Below are 15,241 nucleotides of genomic sequence, written 5' to 3' on the forward strand. Positions count from 1 at the left end.
GTATACATGCATTTCAAAGAGGTAGTCATGCCTGCAGGTTTCCCAGGAAGGGTGTGCAGGGGTCTCCCATAGCCATGTCCCAAACACATATCCCCAGCTGTATGCGCCCTTTGGAGGCCCCCCCAGCCCAACTTTAGTTTTGTTGTCTACCTTTTCTCTATGACAACCCCACCAACACCACCTTCCTACCTAGTTTAAAGCCCTCTTTACTAGGCTGGCCAACCTGTTTGCAAAGGCAAATGTGCCCTGCTTGGTGAGGTGAATCCCATCTCTCCCCACCAGTTGTTGATCTTCAAACCATGTTCCATGGTCATAAAACCCAAAACCCTGTTGCCAACACCAGCGGCGTAGCCAGTTGTTGATTTGGAAAATTTTCCTCCTCCTCCTCCTCCCATGCCTCCCCCTACCAGTACTCTCTCTTGAGAGAAAAATMATCTCTCAGCACTTATTGGCAGTAAGCATTTACCACCTGGGCATTGCAACCTTTAGGTTACAGGTGGCCCCTGGGGAAGGCAAGCTTCACTTCTGAGCTTTGTTTGGGTCCAGCCTGAGAGAGTGAGTGCAGCCTGTGCCAGCAGCAGCTGCCGGACATCCCTCAGCAATGCTCTGGACTCACAGTCTTGCTGCAGGGTAAGAAAGTCCTCATCTCCTCAGCTGGGGAAGGGGATCTCTGTCCCACTGGGAGGCTACAGCCTACTGCTTATTCTGATATGCAGGCATCCAGAGTGCTGCTTTTCTCCCCACTCAGACTGCTGTTCCCTTGTCAAGAGCTGGCTCACTCCCAGTACAAACTCTGATTACTCTTCTTGCTTCCCCTTCCAGTGCTGGAAGGCTGAAGTTGCCCAAAAGGACTAGCCAGGGGAGGTGGAGATTGGATGGAGCATCTGTCTTTGGCTCCTACAGCCTGTGTGCAAGACTCCTGAAGTGGGTGGCTGTCCAGTCTTGAGAACTGCTGCCCAAGGTCCTGTTTTCCACATTGGATCTCACATTTTCTAAAGTCATCCCTGTCTTCCATTAGTGATAGAGTCCTGAGAAAATAAGAACAGACTAGAGTATGTCCAGGAAGGAGAAAATAACTCTCATTTCTGTGATTATTTCAAGACCAGAGAGAGAGAAATGAAGCCATCCTTGAACAAAAAGGAGAGGAGAAATATTCTTCTGTCAGCTCTGGGTTGCAGTACAACTCTTTGCAGGAGAAAGTCTATTTGTGCATCTCTCCAAGATGCAGTAAYAATCCTATAGTTTCTGTGTCAAGGAGGAGGATTAAAGAAAGCTAAGCTAAACTAAAAAACAAGCTGATGACAAAATCCTTCCTCTTGGCTGCAGGGTTTCGAGCCACGAGATACCGACATTGGCAGAAAGCTTATCGTGTGGAAGAATGTAGAGAGCCATACAGGCTACAAGAAGACCTTTTCCCTTTCTCCCTATACTGAGAAGAACAGGTATTTGGGTTTGTTTGGGTGTTTCAGGGAAAAAGTCAGCTGTGATAGATTCAATCATCAGAGATATCTATATGAATTAGAACATGCTCAAAAGTGACCAAGAGATTGGAGAGTTTAAAGTCTGTTCACTTGCAATGAGACTTGGATTCCCTACTCTGGAAAACAGGAATTAGGCTCTAAACTTTTCATGTTACCTTCAATGATTACCTTTTAGAGATTGCCAGGGGGGAGTCAAYATATCTGCACGAGTGGATGCAGTTTTGCTTCTAGTCTCACTCAGTTTACTATAAAGCGTAACAGTCAAATCTGCTTTCCAAACCGTATTGAAATGATCTCTTCTGAGTAATGCTGTCTTTCAAGGCTATGTCCACTCTTTTTGCTGTAGCAAGGTTGTGTGTGGCCCTAGAGCCTGGTTAGTCACGTAATTCATAGCTAGATGATGTATCTAGTTATATAAATATTCTGATTTCTTGCTAGCTATGATGACATGGGCATTAGCAGAGGGCAGAAGGCTATTCCAGGTGAGCAGGAAGCAAGAACACGGAGAATGGTGGAACAAATCTATGGAGCAGATGGCTTCTTCTGCGGTCCCCCAGGTGAGTGAACTTTTCTTGGGTAATCAAATATTACACATCCAGAAGCCCAACAGCATACAGATTTGTCAAATTGTTTTAAAACATAGGGAAATGTTCTGAAAGTGCTCCAAGAAAGTAATGCATATAATACCATTCTGTGAACACTAAACTACCTTTCATGTAGTCATTTCTCAGCCTTTCATAACTATATGTGAACTATTACCATATATCTTAACAATATTGATTTCTATGTTTTTAGGGTATTATTTTTCTCTGTACAGTTGCATTTAATTAAAAAAGAACTAGCGTAACCTTTATTAAATTAAGTTCCTCATTTTGTAACAGGGGGTACAGAACCAGATGCCAACATTGTCACTAAGAGGATGTTCACAGCAAGAAGAGCATATTTTGAACATGTCACATGCCTGCTCGCCCAGTGCTGACAGATTGATGAGGAGCAGGGGTCAGATCACACAAGGCACATGCTACCACTCACTATGAGCTACTGTCCTTGTGACCTGCTTCCCTTCAGGGAGTTCTTCCATAGCTGTCTTACAGACAGGAAGATATATATATATATTTAACACACTCAGGGACTACTCCAAACAGCTTGGCTGATTCATCTTCATTACTTAATACATTTATTTTTTTCAGAAAAGAGCTATTCCCAGCTGGTATTTATGTCCACAACTGCTGGGAGCTTATGGAACTTGCAAGCTATTCAATCCATGTGTCAAATTGAACAAGACAAGGTTAGTAATGTCAGGAAGAACATATATACATGCTGTCTGTTTTCTGATTGTCGTTATCTTTAATCTCTAGCTGAAATGAAACAGGACAAGAATAATGTAAGCTACGGAATAGGTTTCAGCCTAGACTCATAACCATTCACACATACTTAGCAATACAAGAATGACTTCACACTAAAATCCAACTGCAAAGTAGCAGCTGTTGTTGCACAAGAATAAACTGACACTGAACAAAAGCATGGTCCAGAAGGCAAAGATGCCCTTCAGAAGCTGCTGAGGATTTTCAGCAGAATGTAATTACTGAAATGGAGCTATTATCTCAGAGACTGTCAAAGGAAGTCTTGCAAGTAAAAGTTTAATTGGATTAGCTATGTTTGCCATAAGATCTTTAATACTATTAGTGATCAGACTCCTTGGAAAGTTGTGCTGCAAGAGTGAGAGTCTGACATCCCATTGAGGGGAGGTGGTATGTTTACAATGCACCAAGTACTGGCAAGACTGATAATAACATCTCTGCAATCCTGGCAAGCATCCTTGCTAGAACAGTACTAGGTAGAGCAGGGGCATGGGGCTGGGAAAAGGCAAAGGGGGAGGACCAAGGATGATGAGAGGCCATGGGCAGTGTGTTTGAAGAATGGAAATTCTAGCCACTGGAAAGCTTTCCAAAGCCACAAGGTTTGACCGTATCTTTGGTCTCACAAATGCCCAACAAAACAGTTTCTGCAACAGGAAGCAAATATCACAGCTGCCCTATGCAGTTACTGCAGAAGCGGTGTTAAGGATTAAAGGATTAAATATTTGGCAGTGGGAAGGTGATCACATCAGAGCACATAGAGCTGATGTCCTCCAAGAACATCTCTGGAGTGGGGAAAAAGCAGTTAAGGCAGAAAGGATAAAGGAGGTCAGGAGGGAGAGAAAAGGAACAAAAAGCATCTCTGCTCTCTGTTCTCACTCTGAGAACAACTGTGAAATGAAGGGCACTGCCATTACTAAGAAGAGAGCAACAGAGTGGAGAAGGATCCAAATTTTCAAATCAGAGATTATAAAATATAAATGGAGAGGATTTAATTTTTGCAAAAGGCTAGTTTGATTCCACAGCTGTAGTATTTGCAGCCTGTCATTGGGAGGATGGCGAACCATGGCTTGTAAATCTGGAGGGGAGGAGAACATCACTGTAAAAAGTAGGAAACAGTAAAGAGGCTGCAAGATGAAGTGTGCAGAGAGGATCTAACATGATACTCCTTTGACTATTTTTCAGATACGCTCACATGTTCATTTTAGAGACCTCTGTCAACGTACTGAGGCCAATGAATGTTGCCCAAGCTGGTCTCTGGGGAACTATATTGCTGTCCTGTACAACAGATCTTCTTGTTTGGAGATAACCCAAGGAGACATTTCCCATACCTTGGCCCTCCTTCGTTCCTGTGCTCCAGACTACCACAAAGGTATCCTTACTCCGTCTTGCATAGGTCCTGAGAATGTGAGACAAAAACACTCTCAGTGTGCTAAAGTCCCAGAAAAATGTACCCAGTTTAAYGCTATTTACCAGCTTCTTCACTTCTTGGTTGACAGAGACTTTCTTAGTCCCCAAACAATTGAGTACCAAGTGCCATCTCTCAAATACAGCCTGCTGTTTTTGCCTACAAGGAAGGGTGCATCTATGATGGGGATCTATCTAGACAATCTTGAATCCTGGGATCTGTTTGATAATTATACATCGATCACTGGAATGGACCTGGGCCTTAAACAGAAACTCTTCCACCACTATCTTTTACTGGATACTAAGTATCCAGTCTTGGCAATATTAGCCATTTTTCTAAGCATTTCTTTTTACTTGCGTTCAGTCTTTATTACATTTATGGTCCTGCTTGCTGTTGTCAGTTCTTTGATGATCTCCTATTTCTTGTACAAGGTGGCCTTCAGATTCACCTACTTCCCTTTTGTAAACCTGACAGCAATTGTAATCCTCAGCAGCATCTGTGCCAATCATACCTTTGTCTTTTTTGACCTCTGGAACCTCAGCAAGAGCCAGAACCCTTCTGCTGGGCTTCCTCAGTGGACAAGTCAAACCATGCACCATTTCGCATATCTAATGCTGGCATCTTGCTTTACAACAGGTGCTGCTTTCTATGCCAGCTACATTAGCAATATAATAGCCATCCGCTGCTTTGCTATCTACATGGGCACCTCTGTACTGGTGAACCTGGTATTCATGATGACTTGGCTTCCTTCTTCTGCTGTCCTGTATGAGCGCTACATAGCAACAAACTGCACTTACAAGCCAGAAGACTACTGGAACAACACTGGCCATAAGAGAGCTATTCTCTCCCTTCATTACATTCTCAGGGGTCTCCAGAACACGTTGTGTGAAACCTCCAAGCTGTTATTTGAGAAGCTTCTGCCTTGCGGGGTCATAAAGTTTCGGTACATCTGGATCTGCTGGTTTGCAGCCTTAGCAATAGGAGGTGCCTACATTTCCTGTTCCAACCCTAAACTCAAACTCCCTACTCTTGAGACATCGTCTGTTCAGGTGTTCAGACTGAGCCATCCTTTTGAGAGGTAYGATTCTGAGTACTGTCACCAATTCATGTTTGAGAGGCTGGAGCATGGAGAAGGACAGCGTATGCCTGTCACACTAGTGTGGGGCATTCTGCCTGTGGATAACGGGGATCATTTTAATCCAAAAAGTAATGGCACCCTCGTGACAGATATCACCTTTACAATCCAAAATCCTGATGCCCAGAAGTGGCTCCTTGAATTTTGCCAGAAAGTGAAGAACAAAACTTTCTATTACCCCGATGCAGAGCAGAAGTCTACTGTATGCTTCATGGAGGAGTTTCTCAGGTGGATGGATAGTCGCCAGTGCTCCCAACGAGACCACAACTTCAACCTTTGTTGTAACCAGTTCTCTTTCCCTTATGGAAGTGAAGTCTTCCTACACTGCATCAAAATGATGCTCCTGGAACAAGGCAGGGAAGGGGCTGAAACATATGATCTGGGTCTCAGGTTTGACAGAGAGGGAAATCTTGCTGCCTTAGTGCTACAGTTTCAAACTGTTTATCACTATACCTTCAATTACAGCAAAGCCAAACACTTCTATGAGGAAATCAACCTCTGGGTAACAGAGGAAATGAAAACTGCCCCTGTGGGGCTTCAGAATGGATGGTTTACCAGTAAGCTAGAGCTATACAATCTTCAGCACAGTCTTAGCACAGAAACAATGGTGGTCATGGGGCTCTCCATAGCCATTTCCTTTGTAGTGCTGCTGCTCACCACTTGGAATGTTCTCCTTAGTGTTTTCTCCGTTACTGCTATTGCAGGCACTGTCCTGGTAACTGTTGGCCTTTTAGTCCTCTTGGAATGGCAGCTCAATGCAGTGGAATCTCTCTTCATYTCAGCTGCAGTAGGTCTCTCCGTTGACTTTACTGTGAACTACTGCATCTCCTACCATTTGTGCCCTCATTCCGATCGACTAAGCCGAGTAGCCTTTTCTCTGAAGCAGATGAGCTGTGCCACAGCCATGGCAGCTTTTGCTCTCTTCTCTGCAGGGGTCATCATGTTGCCAGCTACTGTCCTGGCATACAGGAAGCTGGGAATATTCATAATGATGATCAAGTGTATCAGCTGTGGGTTTGCCAGCTTCTTCTTCCAGTCACTGTGCTGCTTCTTTGGCCCAGAGAAGAACTGCGGGCAGATCCTCTGGCCTTGTGCCCACACCATGAAAGACTATTCTGATGACTCTGGGCTGAATGGAAGCTTTGCCTGTGGGGGAAGTGAAAAGCAAAACAGATTGCGTAAGGTCCAGGAGTCCAACACTGCAAATGAGCAATATGAGCTCCAGCCTTTGTCCAGAAAACTCAGTGACAGTTTTGACAACAGCACTTCCACAAGCAAGTTGTCCAACCGGCCATCAGTACAGTCTGAAGATACACAACTTGAAGACAACAGATGCCCCAGAATAGGAATGCACCCTTCTCTAGAAAGAGAAAGACAGAATCTGCAGGGAACTCTTAGAGACCAGCAGGTTGGCCTGTGTCAGTGTCCTGCCTTGCAAACATCTTCTCCATACAAGCACAGCAGCTCAGGAGCAGAACTTCATAGGGAGAGGCTCTGCAGAGATTGCCAGTGTCAAAGATATGGTCCAAAATCTTGGGATGKGTCTGTGTTGGACCATATCCAACCAGCTGGTGTGAAAGATGATGGGCAACTCAATAAATCACAATGCTCTAGTGACACTGCCCAGCAGCAGTCAGATTATACCTCAGACAACAGTCATCTTCCTGCTGCTGACATCTACAGAATTCACAGATGCCTTTGTTCTCTTGGCAGCTCTTTTGACATGCTCAACATCTCCAGTGAGACATCAATTAGTGATTTTGAGCAAGGCCTAAAACTTGCTGAATCAGCTAGTTCTTGTCCAGATGCCTTAGAGCTGTCAGATTCATACAGTCAAACAGAAAGAGGTTACTTGAATGGGAAGAGAGATACTCTGCGGCTGGAGCTGAGGGAGACTGTGTTCGATATATCTCCAGTAGCGTCACAGCAAAACAGCTCTTCATGGAAAAATCGATTTGGATTAGGAAGTGAAGATCCAGTTGTGTTACCAAACAGCCAACCAGACATGCCTGATGTTTGGATCAAACGATCTAGCGTGCAAAATTCTGGTCACAGCAGTTGAAATTTTGCAGAAACAAACTGCACTGTTAGGGAAACGGAAAGTCAAAAAAATCTCCTCTAACTGTAAATATCAAATCTGTCCTCCCATCTCTCCTAGAGCTGAGACTTTCTTAGTATTTCAGCTGTGCAAATACCTGTGTTTTCACAAAACCAGCAAATCTAGTACTAGTGAGGAGAGAATGTCAGATCAATCTTAACACAGTACAAGGTCTTTGACCTTCCAGTGTCCTGTTCCGTATACTCAGCTGTACTGCAGAGCTTATGAAGTATACATTCTTCGCCATCTCCTATGAGGCGATTAGATTTTGTTTTCTTGTCAAACCCACATAGGAGAGAAATATTGAGAGAGAAATCTCTCTAGATATTTAAACACAGAGAGGTCATGTTTAAAAATGAAACAAACCCATGAATGTTAAAAATCTAGATATCAAGCAAAGAGAGGTGTTAACAAAAAGAAAGGCTTTCATTTTTTTCTACTCAATCAGAAACTGTTTTACATGAAGTCTGGGTTCACAGATCTCTACAAAACACTTCAGATATTTTAAATAACCTCATCAAGACTTTTCAGTTGATGATCATGGTGGCTGATCAYGGCACCTACAGATGCCAGCCCAAATGTATTTTCAGTAACATTTTCAGTTTGTTTTACCAGAATAAATTCTTTCTGGTACAACCAAAGGTTTTCAACATGAGATTTTTCCTTCGAGAAACCAGTGTCCTTGTCTCCTCAGTGAATTGAACGCTTTGTTTTGTCTTGGTAGCTTGTTTCCAGTCAAGGTACAAACATGTAACTTTTTAAAATTTGCATATCTGATGACTCTTGAATTTTACATTTTCTCTACCAGAAACAATCAGAAAAACAAACACTTCCTTGCCTTTATCTGTTGAAATAAGAAAAAAACATTCTCTCTACAAGTTAACTTAAAATAAATGGGTATGACAAACTTTCCTAAATCTGCGTGATGTTTCACTTTCACCAATACTGCAGTTCATTTGCTTCATCTGTGTCTAATGTCTTTTGCAATATAATCAGCAAAAGGAAGATACACATCTGAAGAGATCTATTCTTCCGAAAGCCTCAAGTAATTTTGCCTGCTTGGTGGGAAAGAGACCATGGCTGCCTCAGGTAAATTAGGGACCTGTCCTAAAGCTACAGGGAGCTTTACAGGGAGACCTCCCTTTCCCTGTAGACCAAGGGAAGAGCAATTTCAATAGCCCAAAAGGCCGGGGCAGCCCCAGTTCCCCCAGCGCGCGGCCAGCAGACCTACGAGGTGCACGGAGCCGCAGGGCGAGCCCCTTCCCCGTCGGCGACCCGCYAGTCGGAAACCCGCCGCCGGACAGGCGCCCACTGCGGCTCGCCTGAMACGAGAAGGCGCAGACGGCAAGTAAACACCGCCCACTCCCACAACGACCCCACTCCCGCACTGCGCCTGCGCGTGCTGCGTATGGGCGGAGCGGGCGCGCAGATAGGGACTGCGCATGTGCGGCGCCAGCGAGCCGTTTGGCCGTTGAATTCAAACGGCGGCGCGAGGGCGGTAGGTGCTTCATGTCCTTCCCCTCCACACCCCTTCCGCGGTGGTGGGAGGAGGGCTTCGGTAGGCTGTGGGAGCGGACCTTAGCACTCGAGGGGGGGTGTGCGACGCCTCTGAGTGAGGGCGTCTGTGCCGCGGCTTGCAGGCGAGCAGCCGTTGGAGCGGCGTTGCTGGGCCGGAGGCCGCGGCGCGGCGCAGGATGGAGAGCGAGCCCTCCCGCATCCCCGTGTACGGCGCGCTCCACCGTGGCGGCCCCGCAGGTGCGTCTCAGCCAGGCTTCGCGAGGCAGGTAGGGCCTGGCTCGCCTTGCCTTGCCCCGAGGTTCTGGGCCCTCAGTGCTCGGGCCTGCATCAGGCCAGCGCAGAGGGCAGCGGGAACGGAGGGCAAGCGGGCACCTTTCAGGAAGCTCTGATACTGGCTTAGTCTGTAGTGGCTGTTACGAAATCTCATTTTAAAAGTTGGTGGGTTTTTGTGTTTTTCCCCCTAACCTTAAATTCTTGCTATAACACTACCATGCTAAGACATCCTTGAAGCTGAATACATAGTCATAATGCCCTGAAGCTTATATGCAGATGCTACACTGACAATGCTTTTGTCAGTGAAAATGGCTGAGATAGTAACTATGGGAAACAGGTATGGGTCCACTAACAAAAATGTTTCTTTTAGGGCAGCCATGAGTGCTGTGCCTGCTAACAAGTTAGACTACTTTCTGATAGAATTGATATTATATACCTGCTTTGTATCCACTTAAGATTTTGTGGTTAGAACTCTTTTGCTAAACCTATGTTTTTGAGCAAGGTGGGAGGACTGTAATTATCTGAATCATGACTGAGCCTTTTAAGATGACTGCTGGTCTAGCAGTGATGCTAGGGGCCTGCTGAGGGTGTATCTTGCTTATCTGAATGCAGTGGTCATCAGAGAGGCCCTTAATTCTATAGGGCTTCAGGTACTATTTGCAGCATTTTATCTCCTATACATATGAGGCACCTAGACTTAACATTTGAAATGTGACAGCTGGTGTGTAGGAATAGAACACCCCACCCCGCTTTATGAATTGGATAGAGATATGTCATTTGAGAAAGTCTTAGCTTCCCCCTCCCCCCCCTCCAAAAAAAATAGCTCCCCCAAACTACTACATAAACAAAGCTTTGTATACTCACATAGCTATGCTTCGTGGCTGAATAAACTTTATGTAGAAAGCTAGTTCTCTCTAGAGTTATTTTAGATGTATATCTATTTATAGTAAATCAAAACACAAAGCATTCTTACACTGAGAATTTCACGTGGACTGTAAATATTTAGCTTTTGGTGCTTGACAACTTTACTTGGAATACTGTGGCTTGCTGTCTGYCTGATGTTGAGACTTTCTTTACTATCGTGCCTATATTACTGTTTTCAAAATCTCTCCTATTGGTGTTGGTCTGGTAACTATGTTTTAACATTGTCTACCACAAGCTACCTATGGCTTAGTTTGAACCATGGATAGAATATGAAGACTGCCTTTAGCTGTTGCTTTCTCAGTACTAACTGAATAAGATGAATTTTGTAAATCAATAGCTTAGTAGATGAAGCACTTTTGCATATTAAAGTGATCTATTGCAGGCAGTAGTGTTTTCATTGTTGTCTTTCTGTTGCAGAAATGCAAATGGTGTTTCCTTCAAAGAAACAATGTGTCAGCAAAACAGCTGATCTGGAGTTCAGCAAGGATCCCAATTTTAACTTTAGCTCAAATATTCCAGGAGATGGTGTCTTCAAAGCTACAAACCAAGGGTAAGTGAAAGTAAAGTAGTAATGGGTTTATTACTTGATAAATGTTCTAAAAGTGGCTTAGCATTTTGTAGTTTTTGTCAAACCAACAAACGTGATAATCTGTAAATATACAGTATTTTTCTGTGGTAATTGTATTCTACTTGTCTTTTAAGGTTTCCTAAATCTGCCAAGAAAATGGAACAACTTTCAAAAAAGACAGCTGCAAGAGGGTATGTTTCCTCAAATAAATATTAGTTGCTTTGATGCAAGAATAATCTATCTCAAAGAGTTATGATGAGCTCTGACCCACATACAGCTGCTTCTGCCAAGTATGCTGATGAAAACTCTCTTGGTCATGAACAAGAGCAAATAATTCAAAGAACACTTGGTGAAAGTAAAAAAAAAGGGTGTGTAACATCGATCTTTTTTTGCACATAAGTCTTTGGTATTTGACATAAGTCTTTGATATTTGACTCTGCAGACCTCTAAGCAGATACAAATTAGAGGCAGAGCTGAAGACCAAGAATCAGCTGTTAGAAACAGCCAAACAACAACTGCACTCCCGACTAGCAGGAGCACAGGTAAGGAGAAGAACGTAAATTGAGCAATTCTTATTATTTTCCGCTTTCTGTAGGGTCAGATCAAAGGATTATCTTGCTCATTATCCTGTCTCCATCAGAAGCCAGTAAAGTGTAAGAGCAGGTTGGGTTTTTTCTTCTTTTACAGGTTCTAGCAGGGTATCATTGGTCTATCAGCAGAAATGCAGATGTATTTAGCTGGATAATGCATCCAGATCACTGTTAAATAGTCACAAGTGCTTCAATTTCATCTTAAACTCATTGCCAGAGATATATGCAAGTGTGTAATTGTGAACTTGAAACAATCAGCCGCATTGACAGGTTAGATTGTGAGAAACTATAAATAATCTCGTAATTGCCACTCAAGACTTGAGGTCTAACTCTTTTTTCATCCTTACCTCTTAATATACTTCATCCCTCCTCATACAGAAGATAAGCTCTTGAATTTCTTAAATCAGACTTGTTCCCTTTGCCAAATCTCTCCTAGTTCTGTTACCCATCACAAAGTGTGTGGTATGGAACTACATACACTACTGAAAATAAGTGTTCTTCAGGTGTGTATGTACCTGAATTTTACTAATTAAGATCTTGAGTTTTGGTCACTGCTGTTCACTAAGAATTTGAGGGATGCTGACATCATTCTTTTTTTGAGTATTACTAGCTCAATTAGTTTGGAAGAAGCATAAGCTTACATCTGCTATTATGCCATGTTGTTGCCTAGTCTTTTAGAATAATGCTAGTCTTTGGCAGGCGTTATTGAACTAAGATTCTACCATCCTGAATGGTATTTAATTATTTACCACCTTTTACAGGTCACTTTAGGACACACTTAATAGCACAAATTCTACTGTGTGTGTAAGAGGTCCTGCTGGTAACCTTCAATTATAAAAGCTCATTTTATTTCCTAGTTCTCAACTAGTTACTAATCTATGAGATGATCTTTCCTTTTGTCTTGTAGCTTAATTTCTTTAAGAGCCTTTGAGACCTTGTATGGAATTCTCAAAGAGCTTCTGATACTAATCAGTTGAATCACTCTAATCCACATGCTTGTTGATTCTCTAAGAGAATTACAGTAGACTTATGAGGTTGATCAGCCTATCAGATTGTCTGGTAATATCTGAACTGTGTAGGGAATAATGATATGGTTCAAAGACTCCAAGATGTCCCTTTTTTTTCCTATGTTCATTGGTCTTTGCATAAAACTCAGATGAGTATGGCACAAGAATAGATGTGCTAGACTTGTCTAAACAAAAATTATCTTCAGGATCAATTTTTTTTAACAACTGCTGTGACCTCTGCATGTGATTAAATGTATTAATCCAGTCAAGGAGCAGGAGTAAGCATCTGAAACAGATTAACCTGCAGTAGTGGTAAAGTTAGAAGGGCAAGATCTGATTCTTGATGCTTGGAGAGCACCTGCTAAACCATTAGCATCACAGTCAGTATTATTGGCTACCAGGAAGAAACTCTGCTTAGAAACTTGATTTACTTACAACCCGTGTTAATTGCAGGGCACTATAAAAGAGCTAAGGGACGAGAATGAAAGCCTCTTACAAGAAGTTGAAAAGCTCAAGAAATTTCAGGAGACCTGCATGGTGATTTTAGAAAGCAGAAACATTGATCCTGGTAAGGACTGTGCATTTTAATACTGACAATAAGAAACTGGTACCATATACCACAGTGGTACTTATTCTGGAGAACATCCTTTTATTTCCAATTTCAACTGTATTCATAAGGCATAAAGTCTCTGGTTCCTTGTTCAGGAAATACTGATGTAACATCAGTGGTGTGTGTGTGTGTGTGTCTGGGTTTTTTTGTGTGTGTGCGCGCATGTGTGTGTGTTTTTTTTTTTTTTTTTTCCCTTTTCCCCCTCTCTTAAGCTGAAAAACCCTGTTGTACCTCTGCTTTCTACAGTAGACTGCTCTGGATAAATTTTCAAAATAGTTAGTCTACTTCTTTTGCTGGAGAAAATATTTCTAACAGCTAAGCTATTAACAGCTGTAAGCTGTTCTTACAGCAAAGTCATCTATATATTAGAGATTCATTAATATATCCCAAATCAGTTACAGGCAGCAACATCTTGGAGGAGGAAGAAAAGACAAAGGAATGTCAGAAGCAGACAACGGTAAGAAAATATTGAAATGGTGATATTAGTTAAACAGGCTTTCTTAGCAAGAAGTCTGTGTGCTACTGCTCCTTACTACCACTGTTGTGGGAAAACTTGCTGCAATTTGTGTTTATCTGCATCACACTAAACTATCTTCTTTTGGCTTTTCAGCTATTAACTGAGAAGCTCATAGCAGAATTGCAGCTATTTAATCAGACAGCTGCAAAAGAAAAGGAAGTGCTTCAGGTAAGACAATAACTTTGTTTCACAGTCAACTGCATAAGGAATGTCTGGTGCTGAGTGAAATTTTGAAGCTTATTTTCCACCTCCCCATTCTGGCCCATTCCTCAAAAAAAAAAATTGGCAATGAATGCCTGTGGCATTCACATTTTATTATAACTAAATGCATAATATGGAAACTGTAGATATTACTCCCCTTCTAAATGAAGGAATTATAGCAAGGCTTGTGGTGGGGCAGTGGTAACTTTCATCTAAGTCATTTTAAGTTGAGTTGTATGTAATTCAAGTTTAAACAAGATGGAAAATAAACTGCTGTAGGAAGAGACAGTACTGACTGATAATTTTCAAGTAAGATTGCATCACTTACAGGATTGAAATATATATAATGGGGAAAATTTTTATATACATATTTTTAAAAGGGGGGTTGGAAATGGAGCTATCTCTGTTCAGACTAGCTCTTCTCCAGGAAGGTTTTACAAGCCTGTATTGCAGATGATTGTAAACACCACTAGAAGAACACAGATCCAGTAATATTATACTGGAACTCGGAAGACTTGATCTAATTTGGAGTCAGTGGCAGACCAGTGATCTCATGTAGTCTATCTAGGAACTAGGAAATATGCAAGCACAAGTAGGTTCAGTAAGTATTATGCTGTAATCATTTTATGTATATACTGACCCAAATCATTTAAATTCCAGCTCTGGAATTCTTGGTGAGAAATTTAAGAGGTAACCTAATGAAATTGCAGATAGTTAAGATTTCCTAATCTTTAGTCTTGGATAAACTGCTATTTTCCTGAAAGAAGCAAGGGAAAAGATATCCCACTCAAGCTAGACTAATCTTAGTTTAGTAAGTAAGACTGTGCTGAAGAGCTCAAATGAACTATCTTGCTGTCTCAAGCCTTTTCCCATTTTTAACTGGAGTTATTTTTGAGCTTAGCTTTGCTATTCAGTATGCTCGTTAGATAATTTCGTGTATGCTGGCTTTTCTGTACAGGCAGCAATGGCTAAGTGGAAAGCGGCAGAAGAAGAGACACACCAGTCCTTAGAGAAGCATTCCTCCTTTCAAGCAGAAGTGGAGCAATGTTCAGCAATGCTTGATCAGATAGAACTGCTTCTGGCTATGTGAAGCTCAAGAACTGACTGTACTACATTTTTGTGCATGTATTTCACTCCTAGTTCAATGATCTCTTCACACTGTAACCTAGTTTTTATGTCTGGCAGCCTGAAACAATGAGATGGGTATTGTGGCATCTGGGTGGATGTTACTGAGCTATCTCTGGTAGAGTAGCAACTGCTGGGGGTGGGATGGGACAGGTGGTTTAAGACAGCAGTAATGACCTGCTAGGCAGGGTTAAGAGCTTGCAGCTCTTGTTACTCTCTCAGAAGGAGTTGGAATGTAAGCTGGACAATGTTTCTTAGCGCATGCCTTTCTCGTGGGCGGCTTACCTGTTTTAATTTAATAGAACTAATAAATGTAGTACTTTGTTACTGTCGGTTTAATGCATTGGAAATACAGAGAGGACAGCTGTGACGGCTGCAACGACCGGAGCCACGACGGGGCGAGGGCGGGGTGCGGCCCTGGGGCCGGC

General features: G+C 42.6%; 2 protein-coding genes across 3 annotated transcripts in view; both read left to right on the forward strand.

Moving 5' to 3' along the window:
* Positions 1-7,444, forward strand: part of DISP2 (dispatched RND transporter family member 2) — a 27,326-nt gene extending 19,882 nt beyond the window's left edge. Inside the window, exons 5-8 of the mRNA XM_085307396.1 lie at positions 1,327-1,442; positions 1,920-2,038; positions 2,672-2,769; positions 4,025-7,444. Of these exons, the coding sequence (XP_085163522.1) occupies positions 1,327-1,442; positions 1,920-2,038; positions 2,672-2,769; positions 4,025-7,444 (3,753 nt within the window). The remainder of the gene's footprint in view (positions 1-1,326; positions 1,443-1,919; positions 2,039-2,671; positions 2,770-4,024) is intronic.
* Positions 7,445-8,910: 1,466 nt separating this feature from the next.
* Positions 8,911-15,145, forward strand: KNSTRN (kinetochore localized astrin (SPAG5) binding protein). 2 transcript variants are annotated; one of them, XM_085307352.1, is made up of 9 exons: positions 8,911-8,978; positions 9,121-9,235; positions 10,613-10,745; positions 10,898-10,954; positions 11,206-11,305; positions 12,814-12,928; positions 13,366-13,427; positions 13,581-13,655; positions 14,647-15,145. In XM_085307352.1, the coding sequence occupies exons 2-9, from the start codon at positions 9,175-9,177 to the stop codon at positions 14,776-14,778; spliced, it is 735 nt and encodes a 244-aa protein (XP_085163478.1). In that variant the 5' UTR covers positions 8,911-8,978; positions 9,121-9,174; the 3' UTR covers positions 14,779-15,145. The 2 variants fall into 2 exon arrangements, with proteins under 2 accessions (XP_085163478.1, XP_085163477.1); XM_085307351.1 differs by lacking the exon at positions 9,121-9,235 and having other exon boundaries at positions 8,949-8,978.
* Positions 15,146-15,241: the final 96 nt, after the last annotated feature.

Source organism: Rhea americana, unplaced genomic scaffold, assembly GCF_003343005.1.
Source record: "Rhea americana isolate MKP2758 unplaced genomic scaffold, rheAme1 scaffold_257, whole genome shotgun sequence".
NCBI classification, from domain to species: domain Eukaryota; kingdom Metazoa; phylum Chordata; class Aves; order Rheiformes; family Rheidae; genus Rhea; species Rhea americana.

Bases quoted from the DNA above. Each gene is read 5' to 3' on its own strand.
- KNSTRN (XM_085307352.1), top strand. From the start codon at position 9,175: ATGGAGAGCGAGCCCTCCCGCATCCCCGTGTACGGCGCGCTCCACCGT. The intron at 10,746-10,897 runs GTAAGTGAAAGT...TTGTCTTTTAAG, and splicing joins TTCAAAGCTACAAACCAAGG to GTTTCCTAAATCTGCCAAGA. The intron at 10,955-11,205 runs GTATGTTTCCTC...TTGACTCTGCAG, and splicing joins AAAAAGACAGCTGCAAGAGG to ACCTCTAAGCAGATACAAAT.